Source organism: Sturnira hondurensis, unplaced genomic scaffold (assembly GCF_014824575.4).
Source record: "Sturnira hondurensis isolate 20B ecotype Veracruz unplaced genomic scaffold, ASM1482457v3 Scaffold0006437, whole genome shotgun sequence".
Taxonomy (NCBI): domain Eukaryota; kingdom Metazoa; phylum Chordata; class Mammalia; order Chiroptera; family Phyllostomidae; genus Sturnira; species Sturnira hondurensis.
Genome location: NW_028079068.1, coordinates 1,991,717 through 2,009,667, shown reverse-complemented (window position 1 = coordinate 2,009,667; position 17,951 = coordinate 1,991,717). Strand labels below are relative to the sequence as shown.

General features: G+C 53.1%; 1 protein-coding gene across 2 annotated transcripts; it reads right to left on the bottom strand.

The window, feature by feature from the left end:
• Positions 1-5,921: 5,921 nt before the first annotated feature.
• On the bottom strand, positions 5,922-16,129 carry KLRG2 (killer cell lectin like receptor G2). 2 transcript variants are annotated; one of them, XM_037049086.1, is made up of 6 exons: positions 15,105-16,129; positions 12,884-12,982; positions 12,061-12,162; positions 11,658-11,803; positions 6,819-6,922; positions 5,922-6,324 (listed from the first exon to the last, which is right to left on the bottom strand). In XM_037049086.1, exons 1-6 carry the CDS (start codon positions 15,841-15,843, stop codon positions 6,204-6,206), a joined length of 1,311 nt encoding a protein of 436 aa, XP_036904981.1. In that variant the 5' UTR covers positions 15,844-16,129; the 3' UTR covers positions 5,922-6,203. The 2 variants fall into 2 exon arrangements, with proteins under 2 accessions (XP_036904981.1, XP_036904982.1); XM_037049087.1 differs by lacking the exon at positions 12,884-12,982 and having other exon boundaries at positions 15,105-16,127.
• Between the last annotated feature and the right edge of the window lie 1,822 nt (positions 16,130-17,951).

Genomic DNA, 17,951 nt, shown 5'->3' with positions numbered 1-17,951 from the left:
TCCCAAGTTTTTTTCCTTTCACGTTTCATTTTAAGAGCCCATTTCCATAGCTAGTAACAGCTGTCAAGCCCAGCCCTTGGAGCAAGAGCCATGCCCGCATTGCCCGCATTATCATCTAAACACTTGTCATACATTGTGATTTCCCCTTCATTGTGGTACCTTTCAAAATGGTTTTTATAAACCAGTTTTTTAAAAATATTTTATTTATCTTTAGAGGGGAAGGGAAGGAGAGAAATATCAATGTATGGTTGCCTCTCGTGAGTCCCCTGCTGGGAACTGGCCTGCAACCTAGGCATGTGCCCTGAATGGGAATCGAACTACGATCGTCTGGTTCGCAGCCCGTGCTCAATCCACTGAGCCACACCAGCCAGGGCTCAATAAACCAGTTTTAAAAATCAGAAATGTTTATAGGATTTTCAACATTAAAAATCCAAGTAAATACTACACAACTTTAAAATGTGCGCGTGTCCGAGGTGGACACTCAGTTGTGCACGAGTGTAGCAGCCATTCGAATCCATGAGCCATTGACCCGCACCCCTTCTGTCAGCTGTGTGCACCTGCCCTGACCCTGAGCACCTTCCGCACGAGCCTCCACACCTCTCTCCAGGCTGCTGGCCACCCAGCCAAGAGCCCCCAGAGCCCCTCAGTCCGCCATCACATACCATGTACTGGCTGACATATCTTGCAAAACATTCTTGTCTTTTTTCTGTGTGAAAAAACAAAGCTGTTTAAACCATGATTTTATGATACCCTGACTTAATTAGATTTCCCCAAGGTATAAAGAAGGCAATACAAAGTTGTCCTCTGTTTTTCTTTCAATTGCCTGTGCTAATAGACAAAAGTAATCCCAGTGCCAGGGGAGTTAGGAGGGGCTGGGGAGGGCTGGGAGAACAGGGCTTTGATGGCAGAGGCCGAGTCTGTCGGCAGACTGGCCCTGTTTGGTGTGGCTGCCTGTTTTTCACGTTCCAGCAGACACTAGCATGTCAGAGGTTCTGGGTCCACAAGCATCTCTGGGCATCAGATCAGACTCTAACGGCCGGCACAGTAGGATTGAGGCTGTACAAGGCATTCGGACTCTAAACTGGGCTCAGTCAAGGACCCGGCAAAGGGCTGAGGCCCTAGAGAAGGCGGAGCGGCTCCTGGGGTCCCAGCCGCAGCGCACTCCTGTATTGGATGCTGCTGGCTGCCTGTAACAGGAGATCCAGCTCACGGGGGCTTGAACATGCAGAGGCTCACGTGCTTGAGTTACACGTGGCAGCAGAGTTTTGGTGCTCCTGACTGGCTCGGGCTGGGGCCCCTGAAGCAAACGCTGACCGGCAGGCTGGGATGGCAAGTTGGCGCGTGATGGGCCCGGATGAGTCAGGTGCTCACCCCCCAGCCCCACACGGGGGTCACCATCAGACCACACGCCTGCTCCACAGATTGGGCAGCAAAGGGTGGGGCAGATGAGGGAGAGGACCTGTGTCCCCAGTGATTCCTTTCCCTGAACACACCTGAATGTTAGCCTGACCAAGCGCTGGGGCAGTGAATGGGCCTTGTTTCCCGCACCCTCCTACGAGCCAGGAGTGGAGGCGTAGCCGGTGTTCAGTGAATATTTGAGATGATCGTTGAAGTGCCTCATCATTTCTATGAGCCTTGGACCACGTCATCTCTGATTCATACATCTTGGGTGGCAAGAGCGGTGTCCCTCATCACACCCCTTTTACAGGGGAGGGAATCGAGCAGTGCCAAGTGACTGATCAGACACACCGCAGAGCTGGCCCACATCTTTTTGATTCTGAGCCTGAGGCCCTTTCTGGCATAGCAGGTGTGTCCTGGGCTGGGAGGGGCAAGAAGGGACCAACAGGAATGTCCCAAGGGGGAACAAAAAGGCCCAAATAAATGCAGATGGGATAATCACCGTATGGTTCTGTGCCGTGTAATCTCACTTTTACACTGCCTCTGAAGCACAGTGTAACAGATGAAAAGCCCAAATTTACCCACACTGGGATTACATGGTTTAGTTCCCTGATTTGTGGGTGGTGGTAGAAAGTTTGGTGCCGCTTGTAATCAATGTTAAAATCTATCAGGTGATGAAACACGAGGTATTTCTACCAAAATGTTTATGGAGAATCAAGCCCAACTTCCAGTTTGTGGAAATGAGATAGGTGCAGCATAGCTGTCACTTTATTTATTTAGTTTGTTTAAATAGTTAAACATTTTATTTATTTACTTTTAGAGAGGGGAAATGAGGGAGAGAAACACTGGTGTGCAAGAGAAACATTTTCATATGCCCCCAAACTGGGGACCTGGCCTGTGGCCCAGGCATGTGTCCCGACCAGACATTGACCTGGTGACCTCTCAGTCCTTGGGCCAGCAGTGCTCAGTCCGCTGAGCCTCACCAGCCAGGGCGTCTAGTTGTCGCTCTACAGCTGGCCCAGTCTCTTCAAAAAGTAAATGTCACTGAAACAAAGTTCTGTGTCAAAAGAGATTAAAGAAATACCCATAACAATGCTTCGACCCTGATTTTTGTTTAAAATAGTGGAACCGGGAAATGGAAACATGGATTGAATATGAAGTTAATGCTAATTTTACGAAGTAATAGTGGAATGGTAGGTACATAGATGACCATCCTTATTTTCAGGAGATGCCTGCTGAAGTATTTTCACCTGAAGTGTCCTGACCTCTAACATCTTCAGATAGTTGGATTTCATACATTCACATCAATGTTAACTGTTTTTAGGACTAGGTAGTGAGCATATGGGTGTTTATGTGACTTTAAATTCTCTGTGTTGAAACGCTCTCACAAAGTTGGGCGATATCTTAGATTTTCCATTCAAATCGTCGCTTAAAAAATAAGTCTGCCCTGTGGACATGGGTGTTCATAGGGTTTTTCTAAATATGGTCTGCGTATCAGAATCACACACAAAAAATACATAAAAATGGCCTTTGAGCTCATAAAAGCAGCTCAGTATTATCAGTCATCAGGAAAATGCAAATGGAAACCACACGGAGAGTCCACTACACGCCCACTGGAATGGCCGAGAGGGGAGACTGGCCGTACCACGTGTCGGCCAGGAAGCTGGGCAACTAGGACTCGTATTCTGGCGGGAGGTAAAACGCACATCTCTTCTGGGAATCAGTTCGGCGGACTCTTACAGATGAAACATAACTTGACCATACAACCCCCGGGTACCTAAGAGAAATGACACAAGCACTTTGTTTGTTTGACGGGGACTTCTGTTTGAATGTTTGTCGCAGCTATATTCATAACACCCCAAGTGTGGAGTCAACCATGATATCACCCACTGGAGAGAAGGTACATCCTGATGCATTCCTACAAAGACCTACCGATACATGTGTTGACATGGAGAAGTCTTCAAAACCTCCTACTCAGCCTGAAAAGCAGATGCAAAACACTACCCACTGCGCAATCCTCTCATATGAAATCCTAGAACGAGCTACACTTAATCTGTACACAGAATGCAGATGAGCTGGAGGTCTGGGAGGGGAGAAGACTGACGCAAAGGGACAGGAGGGAACTTTCTAGAGCGTTGGCACTCCACATCTTGATTGACAGTGGTTCACAAGGGCCTGTACTTGTCAACAGGTGCCCCTCAACTGGCTACATTTTCTTTGGTGCAAATTACACCTCAAAGTTCATTTAAAATACTGATTTTTTTTCCTGGTAGCAAGACGGGCTCTGTTAGGGCTTCTCCAAATGGGGTTCCTGGACCCTCAGCATCAGAATCCCCAAGAAAGCTGGTAGAATCCTCACTTGGGGGGCCCAACCCCCTAAATCGGAAACAGGACTTGGGGGACAGTAAATTTGAGGTCTGACACAGACTGGATGTTCCAGAGCTGCCCCTCGCAGGCTGCTGTGAGCCGCGGGGCCAGTGCATGTCAGAGCCTGGCCCCCAGAGCCCCTTGGAACAAGCCAGTGTGCTGGCGACATCGCTGGATGGGAATTTCAAACAGTGGCTGCTGGCTGTGCCCAGTGGGAAGGCACTTGAAAAATTACTTGGAGGAGTTCCTTCCATGCAGACCAACCTGCTGCGTGTCTCCCAGCGCCCTTCCTGCAAAAGGGCGACCTGCTCAGAAGGCGAGGCTGACACGTGGAGCCAGGATGGAGCTCTGTGACAGGACGCGGGCTGTGAGGAATGGCAGCCGCGGGAATCGTTCCCGACACGTAGTTTCCCATTAGTGTCGCATGTCAGAATCTTGTGGACCTTTTAAAAAAGTCTAATGTCTTTTTACCAAAGTAGTGCATGAATGTGTTTTGTTTTCATAAACTGTGACTATGGATTTAAGTGAGTATATGAAAGGATGAATGTTTTTAAAACAAAAAATCAATCCTAGACAATGAAATTCAGGATAAAGCTTTTAACTGGAGCCCAGCTGCACCAGAGAAATACCTGCTACGGAATCTTTGCAGGAGGATGAATCGGACGGTGATGATATGTAACATGTACTTCAGCATTTAAATTTCTAATATAGTCCCCATGTCACTACTTCACTGCTTGATTATGTGCCCACTATTTGATTTTCATTCTAAAAAAAATCAGTCACTTTTTTTTTTTAGATTTTTTATTTTTATTTATTTATCTTTAGAGGGGAAGGAGAGAGGGAGAGAAACACCAATGTATGGTTGCCTTTTGTGCATCCCCTGCTGGGAGTTGGCCTGCAGGGAGCTGGCCTGCAACCCAGGCATGTGCCCTGAGTGGGAATCGAACCGTGTTCCTTTAGTTCGCAGGCCTGTGCTCAATCCACTGAGCTACACCAGGCAGAGCTCAGACGTCACTTTTTAATCTTCAGCGTGACAACCCCATACATGGGTGGCCCAGCCCCACCCAGAGCCAGACCCAGACTCCTTCCAGCCCCCTAGAATGTTCCCTGGTGCCCCTCCAAGCTCCGGCCACTGCTGTCACCAATTAGTGTTAAGGCAACCATTTATGATTATTTTTGCTGTTTCTTCTAGTCGTCTCCTAATTTCTAAATAAGCTTACACTTTGAGTAACTTCCAGACTTCAGCCCTTAGCACCCCGCTCCGGCACCTCCACACCCGATTGGGGTCCCTCAGCCACAAGCGCGCCTGATATTGAAGCACCCTGATGCCCCAGACCCACGACCTCTGCTGAGAAGGGCTTTGAAGCCAGACGTGTTTTCTTGCTCTGGAGTTAACTTGTCAGAATGGGGCGGCCACGAGAAAGGCAGAGGGGGCTTCCAAGGCTTTTGTTGCTTGTCCTCAGACTCTCCACATCTTTCTCCCGGGCGCCCGCACATTCTGTACAAGCTGCTGGTTTCATGGACATCACAAGTGTCTCCGAGGATGTGGATGTGTGACCTGACCAGAAAGCTGGTTTGTATATGACAGTTGTGTTGAATGCCCAGCACCAAGATGAGACGCAGGTATGGTCTCCTGTCATTGGCGAGGTCCCTACAGGCTGGGGAGACCACACAAGCCCCTGCAGCCCCCTGGGGTGCCACTCCCTGAGGGCCCTTCATGAACCCCAGCACACTGACACCTTCAGGCTGGTGTCCCCACAGTTGTGGGAAAAGCTGCCTCGAACCCGCCCACATTTCTGATTTCCTTTCTCACTGGGACCCCGTGTTCGTGGGAACTTCCGCCTACCAAGGCCAAGTTCCTCCTGCCCAGGTGGCTGTCTCCCCTGCATTATCCCAGCCTTGGCCATCGGTGCACAACCTCCCTCTTCCTCCAGGGGTCCACAGCTTCTCACTTGGTGTGACCCTGGTCTTCAGCTTGGTTGGCTGTGTGCCACCTGCCCGGAATTGGCAAGGACAGCCACGATGTCCCTGCTGACAACCGTTCTCGCCGCAAAACGTATTTCGGGGGCTCAGTGAGAACCCAGGTTGGGCTCACCTGTGATCTGTTCCTCTGGGACTCAAAGGGTGTGCATTGTGGGGAAGCAGGTAAGGGAGAGCATGGGAAATGGCCATTTTAATGAGGGAGAGACCTAGGCTCAAAATGCTAAAAAACAAAACCTCTGAAGGTCTCTGAACAGAGCCTCTTCATCAGCTGGAGATGGAAACAGGCGCTTGGCCCCAGGGCCACAGAAAGCCTTCAGCCCGGACGCAGTCTTCCAGCAACAGAGGTCCCGCTCCCGGGTTCACTCAGGGCAGGGCCCCATGAACAGGGAGCCCTGGAAGCCTGGCTTCGGGGAGTAGGCCGCACGCCCCCAGCAGGTGAATGGGTGAAACGCACGTCACTTAGCCCCCTTGGCGCAGATGCAGGTTCTTGGAGAGGAGCAGTCCAAAGCCACGAGCTTGCCTTCATCCACGGCCCCACACCCGAGATCCAGCCAGCCCTCCTCTTCCTCTGGGACTCTGGGGAAGGACGAGAGGAAGGAGGGGCGCTCAGGGTGGCGGGGCTTCGAGGCGTCCCAGGCCTGCCACCCTGCAGCCCCACTGGCCCAGGGACTGTTTGAGTCAGCCCTGGGGTAGGCACGTGAGGATGTCCCTAGCTCACCAGCTGTATGACCCTGGGTGGACCACCAAAGGTCTCTGGGTGGCACACCTGTGTGTAGAACAGGGTGACAGTCTTGCTTGGGTCAGTGTGCTGGGGTCCTAAACAATGGGCGGGGTGACAGGGACTACACAGAACCAGGCCCTGAGCATGCGTGTGAGGTCAGCCCCCCTGAGCATGCGTGTGGGGTCAGCCTCCTGAGGGGTGGCCCAGGGGGTGGAGCAGGGGGACAGTCTGGAAGCACAGCAGTGCGGGGAGCGGGGGAGGCTTCCAGCTCCTCTCTGGCACCTGCTGTGATGCCACACTACTGCACTGGGGACAGAGGGGACCTCCACCCAGGCCCACAGTCACTCACAGCCGGGGTGACAGGGGGGTACCATCAATCCAGTGCCAGCCATGGGGGCCTCTCTGGGCCCCCACCCAGGAGTACTTGATGGCTAGGCATCTGCTCAGGAAATCCTGTGGGAGAAAAGCAGCTGGTCACTCTTACTGGACATGAGCCCGTCTCACCTGGGGCTCCTGCAAGTTCCCAGCTTCCCAGGCCCAGAAGCAACTCAGCGGCACCCGACCCAACTTGCCCAAACACTGGGAGCCGGGACGTTGCCCCGGATGCTGACGGGTTCCCTGGCACTGAGCTCAGGATGGGGACCAGAAATGGGGGTGATCCCATCTCTGCCCGCAAGGCGAGAGGATGTGAATGCCAGTCCCCACCGAGCAACAGAGTGTGAACAAAGAGGCTCCAAGGGGAGGGGGCGAGGTGAGCAAAGCTGAGGGGGAGGCAGTGATGGGGTAGATTAGGCTGCAGCCGCCTGGGAGCAGATGGTCAACAACAAAGCTGCTAGCAAGAGCATAGGTACATTAGCAGTTCAGGGCATATTCTGCAAGTCCTTAAACAGAAGAAGCCCATGGAGCACCTTTAGCGGGGAGGGGGATGGGGGGGGTGCACCGCAGGTGGAAGGCTGCAGTATGTGCAGGGTCACAGTGAGTGACAAAGCTGATNGCTCAGGATGGGGACCAGAAATGGGGGTGATCCCATCTCTGCCCGAAAGGCGAGAGGATGTGAATGCCAGTCCCCACCGAGCAACAGAGTGTGAACAAAGAGGCTCCAAGGGGAGGGGGCGAGGTGAGCAAAGCTGAGGGGGAGGCAGCGATGGGGTGGATTAGGCTGCAGCCACCTGGGAGCAGATGGTCAACAACAAAGCTGCTAGCAAGAGCATAGGTACATTAACAGTTCAGGACATATTCTGCAAGTCCTTAAACAGAAGCCCATGGAGCACCTTTAGCGGGGAGGGGGATGGGGGGGTGCACCGCAGGTGGAAGGCTGCAGTATGTGCAGGGTCACAGTGAGTGACAAAGCTGATTCACAGTTGTGGCATGACTGTAATAAGGAAAAAGTCTGTACGTACGTGGACACAAATGTGAGGAACAGCCAGAATGAAAACAAAGAGGTTAGAGAGCCCGGTGATTATTTCTTTTAACTATTCATGCTTGATGTCATTTTAACAATAAACCAAGACATGGTATTTGAGGTTTTTCAGCTTGTTTCAAACCTGCATTTCAACTGTATTCAAAAGGTATTAACATTGTAATTCCTGGTGTGATGGGGCCAGACCGCACCTGCCCGGTCTTTCCCCCCTCCAGCGTCCATTCCGCTTTGGAGAAATATCTAAGAGCGTGAGGGGAGAAAATGACTTTACCCAAAGATAACACAGTGCCGTTTATGAAGAAAGGTAGAAGCCACCCAAATGCCCAGCCATCGGGAGCTAATTTGGCCGAGTATAGGACAGCCACTTGATGGGCGACTGCACGCTGTGGAAGACGACAAGCCCGTAGAAAATGCAGATGTGCAAGAAAATGTGAACGTGAAATCAGGCTCCGTGGAAAAGGCAGGGCCGACCAGCACGGGCACCTCGCTCACGATGCCAAGAAGCCTTTACTCACTTTGAACTTGGGGAGGACTGGGGGCCAGTCTTACTCACCATAGACAGTGACAGCCCAGCACACGGTCAGGCGGCTCAGCAAAACTGCCTCCCTGTGGCTCTGGCAGTCACTACCAAGGGCCCCAGGTAACACCCCGGCTGCCACGCCAGCCGTGGGCCCAGAGGTGTCAGCACCCACCATCTTCTCCTCGAGGGCGTACCAGCAGAAGCAACTTCCAGGTAACCTGGCTGACCTTAACCACCTGAGGTCCCAAGGGTCAGACTGCACAGGAAAGTGGGGAACAGGGAGGGAACAGGCAAGGTGCACGCAGCCCCTTGGGCTGCAGCCCTCGGGCAGGGCTGGGTGTCGGGGCTTTGGAGAGGATGGGAAGGAATGTGGGTGGTCCACGCATCTCGCTGCATGGCTGCCTACATCTGGGACTCTTGCTGGCCAGCACCGTCCCCCTGTGGGCTGTCGGCTGCTGGCTGGGGAAGGCCCAACATGGCTGTCGCTGCAGAGAGTAGAGCTTTGGGGGCCAGGTTATCCCCCATATTCAAGCTCTGGTTCTATGACTCGTAAGGTCTGTGATGGAAGGCAGGGTACCGAGCCTTTCAGAGCTTCGGCATAGTCCCCTGTACATTTGTAATGAAGCCCAAGACAGTAAGTGTAAAGCCAAGGCACATAGTAGATACCCCTTAAGTGTCCCCTCTGCGGGGTGGTATGCACAGCTCTGTGCCCTGCCCCGACACACAACCGCATCAGAGGCTTGGGGTGATGCCCAAAGGGCCCTTCTTTCCATCCTAGCTCTCTGGGCCTCCTGGGGCCAGGGGCCAGGGCCAGTCCCCACCCACTCCATTTGGCTCCTGACTCTCCTTTGCAGCCCAGACTCCATTATCCTGTTCTCATTGTTAGCAAAAAAATTATGGACTGGGAAAAGCAGTGTCAAGAGTTAAAAATAAATTCCTGAAACTTCCAACTCAAAGGACTGCTCTCTCTCTCTTTTTTATCCTTACCTGAGGACATGCTTATTGAATTTAGAGAGAGGGCAAGGGAAGGGGAGAGAGGAGAGAAACATCAATCAGTTGCCTCTTGTATGGGCCCCATGGGGGACCAAACCTGCAACCTAGGCATGTGCCCTGACTGGGATGGAACCTGCGACGTTTTGGTCTATGGGATGACGCGCCAACCAACTGAGCCACACCAGCCAGGGCCATCCATTCCTCCCTCCCTCCCTCCCTCCCTCTCTCTCCCTCTCTCTCTCTCTCTCTCTCTCTCTCTCTCTCTCTCACTGGTCAAGTACGCAGTCAGTGAGTACATTTAAGGTAGCTTCCTTCTTCCTCGCCCTGCAAAATGAAGTTGCTCAGCCGAGGTCCAAGGTCATTCTGAACTGAACCTCTCTGAGGAGGGGCTGGAGGGAAGAGGTCCTTGATGTCACTGGGTTTCTGGCGACATTTGCTGTGCTCAGTGGGTCTGTCCCAGGAGATGGGAAAATTACGCCGGGCTAAGTCCCTGCCCTGCCAGGTCTCCTCCTCACTTCAAGCACTCTTTAGGGACCCAGCTGTGTTCCCACTGGTCTTCAGTTTGCAGGTGTGACCGGGCTGGCTTGCTCCTTGGATGCGGGAGCCTGGGAAGGTATCTCCGCCCAGCCTGTTCTCACCTCACGGTGACTAACAACTCAGGGCCCAGCCCAGGCCCCAGGCGGAAAATGCTACATACCCATCGCTTGCCTGCCCGCCCGGGCTACCATTCTGGGGCAGGACACAGCACAGGAAGAACTCTGAGACTGCGCTGTTGCTGGCCAGCAGCTAGCATCATGGTTGCCAGGCAACGCCTCTTGGCACTTAGGTTAGGATGGCTACAAACTGAGGCAGGGAAGAGGAGGGAGGCATGTCTCACCCACTATCTCAGCAGCTCTGAGCCTGGTCTGGTAATACTGCCAGGTGTTCCAACGTCACAAGAAACACCATGCCTACACAGAAGGAGGGAAGTCCTTGAAATTCTGTGTATTGTTTCCACTATCTGAGAAAGAAGGCCTTTGAAGCTGTGCTTTCATCCCAAGGCCGAAAACATGGGAAAGGGTCCACAGCGCTCAAAGAAGCAGCGCATAAAACTACTTTGGTTAATAGTCTGCCTCTGGTCACTACCTGTTTTATGAGGGAGTCCCTAGTGCTTATGGAAAGAGCCCATAAAGAACTCTGGGTAACTGCCCCAGCTTTAATTAACTGCCTCCTGTCACGTATCTGTTTTACAAGATGGACAAATGTGGTCTGGAGCAAGGCAAGGATTCGGGCTAACAGACTCCCTCACATACCTACGTGTGGGTGGCCACGCCCCCTCGGGAAAGCTGGCCCCACCTTTACCCATCAACACCCAGCTCCTTCACTCCCATCTCGCCAACTTTGTAAGTCCTCAGAACAAAGGACCCGCTTTCTTGGCTCTCTGGCTGCCTGGCCTCAGGTCGCCCCGCCTCTGGCCACCTGGGGGCTTGCCACCCCAGCCTCTGCCATCCTTCATTTTGCCGCCCTGCTTTGCCCTGAACCTCTGCTTTTCACCACCTTCCCTCCCCCCGCCCCCTGCCCGGACCTAGGCCCATTCCCCTCCATGGGAAGGGATCACTAACAAACCCTGACTTCACGCCAATAGACTTGCTGATCTGTAATTCTTTACATGCATCAGCAAGAAGAACCAGGTCTCTCCTGTCAACGATTCCTCTCACATTTCCCCCTAAACCCGCAGAGAAAATTTTCTCTAGCTCGGAGAATGACCAGAGACTCCGAGTGAACCCAACCTGCAGGCACAAGCCCAGCCCAGCCAATCTGCACCCTGAAGTTCAGCTGTCGGTCATGCCCAGCCAAGGTCAGCCCCTCAACAGTCCTCCCATGGATCAAGACAGAAATGCTTGTGGTCTTAAGTCACTGACTTCAGCGGTGATTTGTCACCCTGCATTTGAGAGTAAGATCTGACAGCACACCCCCTACATGTGATTAATTTTCCATACCACCTCCCAGGAGTACCCATGTCCCCCCCAACAGATGCGCCAGCACAGACTGGTCCCCGAGCTCCACCTCCGTGTCTTAGAATGCACAGTAAACTGAAGACCCTGGGTCACATGGAATCTAGTCCCCTTGCATGCCACTTTACTTCTCCAGGCCTTGGTGACTTTTTCTGTAATGTGAAGGTGGACTAGATTTTTGTGATTCCTTGTAGGATTAGTGTTCTGTAACGGGCGAGGCTTTGCACGCGCCTCCACCGCCCACCCCTCCCCCCTTCTCACCTGGGTGTGGCTCAGCAGGGCAAGGGTGGCATTGAGCGCTGAGCAGTACGCCTGGCTGGCTTCCCAGGCCTGAGCTTCGGCGGAGAGGTAGTAACAGTCCTCCCCGTACCACAGCCAGCCCTGGGGACACGGGCGGCATCTGGCCCCTGCAAGCAAAGACCACAGGTGAGCTGCAGGGTAAACTGTAACGAGCTGAATGCAGGTACATTAAAACCTCAACTCCCGCCCGCCACCTGGACTGAGGGGCAAATCTGTAGGCATGAGACTGGCGAGCCTTTTGGTGGCAAGCAGGGTGGGGCAGGGCCCACAGAAGGCTGTACAGTTTGTGCGGCGCATAAAGCCCCCCTAGTCGGGGCTGCCGACCGATTGCTTGTCAGAGCGCAGCCAGGAGGAGGCGCCATACCTGTTCTGGAGGCCAGGGCAATAATGGCGACTGTGGACACCGCCAGGAGCACGGCCATGACTACCAGGGCCCAGCGCAGGGACTTCATGTACATCGGGAGCCCTGGGAGGTGTGGGGGTGAGGGAGGGACAGCCGGAAGAGACAGGTTAGAGCCACTGACTTATACATCAGCTTCGCACCCACATGCCCACCCACCGCCTCAGCCCAAACACCCGGATGACCCCCTGGATTTAGAACTTCGTACTGGGGAGAAAAATACCACATGTTTTCTTAAATAACTAGAGGACCTAAGATTCTACTCAAGAAAGACTAATTGGCTAACAAGCATTTACTGTACGCCTAGCATGCCTCAGACACAGGGTGTAAATATGCCAAGGACGGGGCAAAGCCGCTGCACTCAGGGAGCTAACAGACTGGGCAGAGGTGCCAGGAGATGAAGCTGCAGATTCGAGACAGGAGCGAGGGCTAGACCTGGAGTTCAACGGACCTGGGTTCAAGTTCTGACTCAAGTGTTCTTGATGTTTTCCGGTTTTAACACCGGACTCACGCCTGCCTCTTTTACCTCTCCAGGTCGCTGAAGGTCAAGGAGGGAGCAGCACCAGCAGAGAGCACTTGGACGGGAGTGAGGCTGCAGAGGGGAAAAGAACTCCAGAGACCCAGGGAATTAAGTACTGACATAGGCTAGCTGCATCACGGGTGACCTTGGAAACACTATGCTAAGTGAAAGAAGCCAGACGCCAAAGGTCGTGTATTAGGAGTCCATTTGAATGCCATATCCAGGATAGGCAAACCCATAGGGGATGGAAAGGAGACGAGCGGCTACCTGGGGATGTGAGCCGGGCGGTGAGAGCTAAGTGGCAGAGTATTTCTTTCTGGAGTGAATGCAAATATTCTAAAACTGGCTGGCGATGGTCGCACCGCTCTGTGAAGATACGAAAAGACCATAGAATTGTAGGCTTTAAGTGGGCGGATTGTGTGGTGCGTAAATTATAGCTCGGTGAAGGTGTTCCCCAAAAAAGCAAACTGAAAATGCTTGGAAAAAAAGATATGTAGCCTAGGCCGGGTAGCCGGGTTGGTTAGAGTGTCGTCCTGATACACCAAGGTTGCAGGTTCGATCCTTGATACAGCAAGGTGTGCGGGTCCAGGCACAGACAAGAATCAGCTAATGAACACGTAAGTTTGTTTCTCTCTCCAAAATCAATGAATATTTTTAAAGGTATATAAATTGACAATCTTCAAATAGCAAAAGCAGAACTAAAAAGCCTGGAGAAGAAAAGGAAAATAAACCCACCAATCACCTCAGTAACTATTACTAGTGTGACAGCACAGTACATTCCGCTCTGGCCTTTCAGAAAACCAAGCAGTAAAGAATTACACCAGCCCTGGCCGGTGTAGCTCAGTGGATTGAGCGTGGGCCTGTGAAGCAAAAGGTTGCCAGTTCGATTCCCAGTCAGGGCACATGCCTGGGCTGTGGGCCAGGTCCCCAGTAGGGGACACATGAGTGGCAACCACACAGTGATGTTTCTCTCCCACTCTTTCTCCTTCCCGTCCCCTCTCTCTAAAAAATAAACAAACATAAAATATTTTTTAAAAAGGAAAGAAATACACCAAGTTACAAAAGTCTCACACACTTTCACACTCAGGCCTACAATGCGGACTGGGAAATGACCACCCCCCGCCCCCCAACCACCTTGTTGTGGACCACTTTGCCTGGTTTCAGGAATTGTAACCCTAACCAATCCCCACCAAAGCTTGGTCGGAAGTCAATGAAGTCAATGACAGGTAAGTCTCCCCACAGCAGGAAGCAACCTAAGCCAGACTCGACCATTTGGGAAGCCTTGGTGGAAGGACTCTGGGGAGGCTGCAACAAAGAGTGAGCAGTAGACCCATGCCTGCAGGCTATGAGTCCCCACGTCCTCTGGGAGAAGCACTTCCTGGCTCTAATCCCCTTGAGCCTGAATACCTGATGGGGAGGGGTGTAGCTCCTTGCCATGTCCCAGAGAAAAATCTGGCATCACAAAGACTTCCTGATAAACCTGTGAAATCTGCTCTGCTAAGAGTGCTTTCATTCATATGATAAGGGTCCAAGAAGAAATGAGTATGTCTCCCAAAAGTTTCTGCAACTCTCTTCCTGACAGACACTGACTCAGACTCTGAAGCCCTCAGATAGATACCTTTGAAATATTATCTACTGTTTGATCCTTGCTATCCTGTATTCCTGTGAAGCCCTTGAAGGGGCTCAACACCTTTTTCCCCTGAGAAACTGGCCACTGCTCACGGCCCTTCCCTCTTGAGGGACTGGCCACCTCTCCTCCCCAAGCAGATCATGTCATGTCTTGTTTACTTTCTTCCATGGCGGACTGGGGGACTTGTGAGAAAAGCCACCCCCCGCACCACCTGTCTCCCAAACTTCAGGCCAAAAAGAAAAGTAGCGTGTCCCCCCTCCCCCACCCCTTTAGAAAGCAATTCTTATTCATACAAGTAACAAATTCACTGTCCTAGTTAAAAGAAAAACACAGATGAAGCTAAATCCCCCCAGTGGCTATTTATCTTTCAAGGCTGAGCTCCAGGAAGCTTTCCCGCCCCCAAATTCACTGGCCACGCCCTCCCGGCTCCTCATCCAGGAATGCTTAATTGTTTATATCTTTTTCTCAGGCAATCTTCATCCCTCCCGGGCTGCCGCCACCACTACCACCGTCACGTGATCCCGAAAAACTTTCCCTCGCCTGGAATTCCTTCCACCTCCACCTCTCAAAGAGGCTGCCCACACTAAGAGGGCGTGTGAAAGTAGTCGGAAGAGTGTAAGGGGAAAGAATAGTCGGTTTATTCTTTTATCCCGAGCCATCTGAATTAGAACTACGTAGACCAAAATGTCACTGGTTTCAAGCCAGAGAGATGGAAGGTAGGGCCAGACATTGGGAGGGTCGTCTGGGTCTCCTAGTCCCTCCAGAGCAGTAGCCCAGGGGCGAGTGGATGTTGGGGGACCTCTGACTTCCTGGACCCCGACCGGGCAGCGTGGGCTCCCCGCGCAGGCGCGCGCTTACCGATGAGCTTTATCGCCCGGTGCAGCTTCAGGTCGCCGTCCACCTGGGCGCGGTGCAGCAGCTCGGTGTCCTCCTTCTCCAGCTCCTTGCAGCGGCAGCGGCACTTAGGGGAGCCCGGGGACTCCGCACCCGCCTCGGCAGGGTCGGCGTCCAGGCCGTGCTCTGCCCGGGTTGCGGCCAGCTGCGAGCCCCGACCCCACGTGCTACCCGAGGAGGCGGTCCGCGGCAGGATCGGGAACACAGGCGAGGCGTGGCGGGAGAAGCCTGGGGACTCCGGTACCGGCACCGTGATGAAGCGCGTGGAGGGCGCGGGCGAGGGCGCGCGGCTGCCACCGGCCGCGCCCACGGGCTTCACGCGCACGTCCACCTGCAATTCCACTGGCGAGGCCCAGGGCACCAGCTCCGCCTCGCGGTCCCGGGGCTGCTCCGTCGCAGCGGGGCCCGGTGACGGCGGCTCCGGGCTGGCGGACACCTGGCGGCGGAAGGCACCGTAACCCAGGCTGGGTGGCGGCACCCGCAGGCGCGCGGGGTGCGGCGAGGGCAGCTTCTTCCCGCCCGAGAGGTCCTGGCCGGCGCCGGTCCCCTGGTGCTCGGCCGGAGCCGGGCTGTTCTCGGGACTCTCCCGTGGCTCCTCCGCGGGGGCCTGCGGCTGCTCCAGCCCCGGGACCTGGTTTTCCAAGGTCTCCATTGGCAACTCGGCCCCGACTTGGTCTCCGGATGCCGCCCGGGCCCTCTCCATCCCGGACGCGGAGCAACCGAGAGATGCGCAGTGGAGCTCACCTGGCCCCAGGTAGGAAGTCGGTTTCCCCTCCAGCTTCGGCCCTGGTCCCGCCGGGTTGGTGAAGTTGCTGAACCACGCCGCTCTCTTGGGAGCCTGGGGTACTGTGGGCCACGCCCCTTTCGGGTCATGCCCTTTCAGGCCACGCCCTTTCACCAGGCGCAGGCCAACTGGAAGGGCTGAGGGCCTGGACCTGTGGTTTTCCCCGGAGACAGCTAGCTACAGGCACTTAAGGGAGAACCTAGGGTCACTGTGCCCCGGGACACTTTCCTCTTCTTTGTCCTTGGTCCCACCCACTTCCCTTCCCCCCTCCCCCCTCCCCCGGCCCCCTGCTGTTGTGCTGATTTGGGGAGTTACAGCGCAGGCGAGCAGCAGTTGGCCGAGTCTTGTAAGGAGGACGCTGGGACCTCCGGAAAACCAGTGGATTGAAAAGGAACCGGCCGGCCTGCGGGAAAGTAACAGAGCTGGTTGTTCCGACGGTGTGGTGTGGGAAGGGGCGCCACGCCTGAGAGGAACCCGCCCCTTTCCGCAGCTGTCCCTGCAACGGTTGCTCTGGAGGCCTGACTCCTACCAGCCTAACTCTGTTAAAGACTGAGTAGTGAGTAAGTATGAATCTCTGTTTTCCTGCTGACAGGAGCCCGGTCCCCGGGGCGATCTGGTGAGCTGCAGTACAGGTTTCCCGACCCTGGCCACTGAGCTGAATGCTAAAAACAAAAAAACCACCGCACCAGATTCCTGGTTGGGCTCCACCCAGAACTACTGAATCTCCTTAGGGACTGAGGTTACTTCAATTCATATCAAGTTCCCCAGGATAGGATTGGCAGATAAGATATTGGTCAATCAGTTAAATCTGAATTTTGGATAAACAAGAGATAGTTTCTAAAGCTTCCTTGTTCAATTCTGTGGATTTTTGGAACCCTGCCCTCTCTGCCTCTTTTTTTTTTTTTCTCTCTCTCTCCCTTAAACTGGCGTAACAGTCACCGCTCTGATTGCTAGCCGGGTGAGGTGGAAGGCACCAAGTCCCACCACGGGCTGCTGCCTTGGGCTGCCTGGGGCTCTCTCAGGATGAGCACCAGACTTTGGAGCAGGCTCCACTGTGCCTCTTTCCATGGCAGACTCACAGTGGCCCTTTTTTCCAACTTCTGTGGTGGAAACCCCTAAGGCAGGTGAATTACCCAGGGGCTGTTTCAAGGGGCTTCAGTTTGGGGCTAGCCAAAAAGAACAAGTATCTACTGCTGTCCCTTCTTCCATCCTTTTCTCTCACTTTAAAATCCTTTTTTCTATTTTACAACAGCAATACATGCTTGTGATCTGACATTTAAATACTATAGGAAATGCATGCTGCAGAAAGCAGAAGTCCCCAGTATTGCCGGCCCCAAGGATCCCCATCATTAGTGGTGAAGTGTGTACTCTTCTGGCTTTTTTTCTATGCATACACACCCTCAGCTATATTGCTATGACGTGCATATATTTTTTTTATTTCAAAATCTTCACTCATGACTCAACTTATATCTATCCCTAATTTATTTAGGCTGTCCCCGGGTGCACATTTGCATTGTTCTTATCTGGGTGACATAATTACTGTAGTCCTGCAAATGCCACCTTGCACATTGTTTTTTTTTTTTTTTGTATTTTTAATCACATCTCTGATGATACTCTCAGGGTAGATTCATTAAAATGAAACTGCTTCGCCCTGACCAGTGTGGATCAGTGGGTTTGACATCTTCCTGCAAAGTGAAAGGTTACCGGTTCAACTCCAGATCAGGGCGCATGCCTGGGGTGTGGGTTTGGTCCCTGGCCAGGGTGCATGCGAGAAACAACAGATTGATGTTTTTCTCTCACATCAATATTTCTCTCTTTCTCCTTCCCTTCCCCTCTTGCTAAAAAACAAATAAGTAAATAAATGAAATCTTTTAAAAAGAAAGAAAAAACGGAAATGCTTAGCTGAAGGGTGCTCTGATGGACAATATGGCGGGGACCTGAGAACTCCCAAGAGGCTGACCACACAGTGGATGAGAGAGGGTTGTGGCCCCAGCCTCGCCAGCACTTGAAATGACCGGTCTCTTAGT

Bases quoted from the DNA above. Each gene is read 5' to 3' on its own strand.
- KLRG2 (XM_037049086.1), bottom strand. From the start codon at position 15,843: ATGGAGAGGGCCCGGGCGGCATCCGGAGACCAAGTCGGGGCCGAGTTG. The intron at 12,983-15,104 runs GTAAGCGCGCGC...GTATCTTCACAG, and splicing joins CCGGGCGATAAAGCTCATCG to AGCGGTGCGACCATCGCCAG. The intron at 6,325-6,818 runs GTGAGTGACTGT...GTCCTTCCCCAG, and splicing joins ACCCCCCTGTCACCCCGGCT to AGTCCCAGAGGAAGAGGAGG.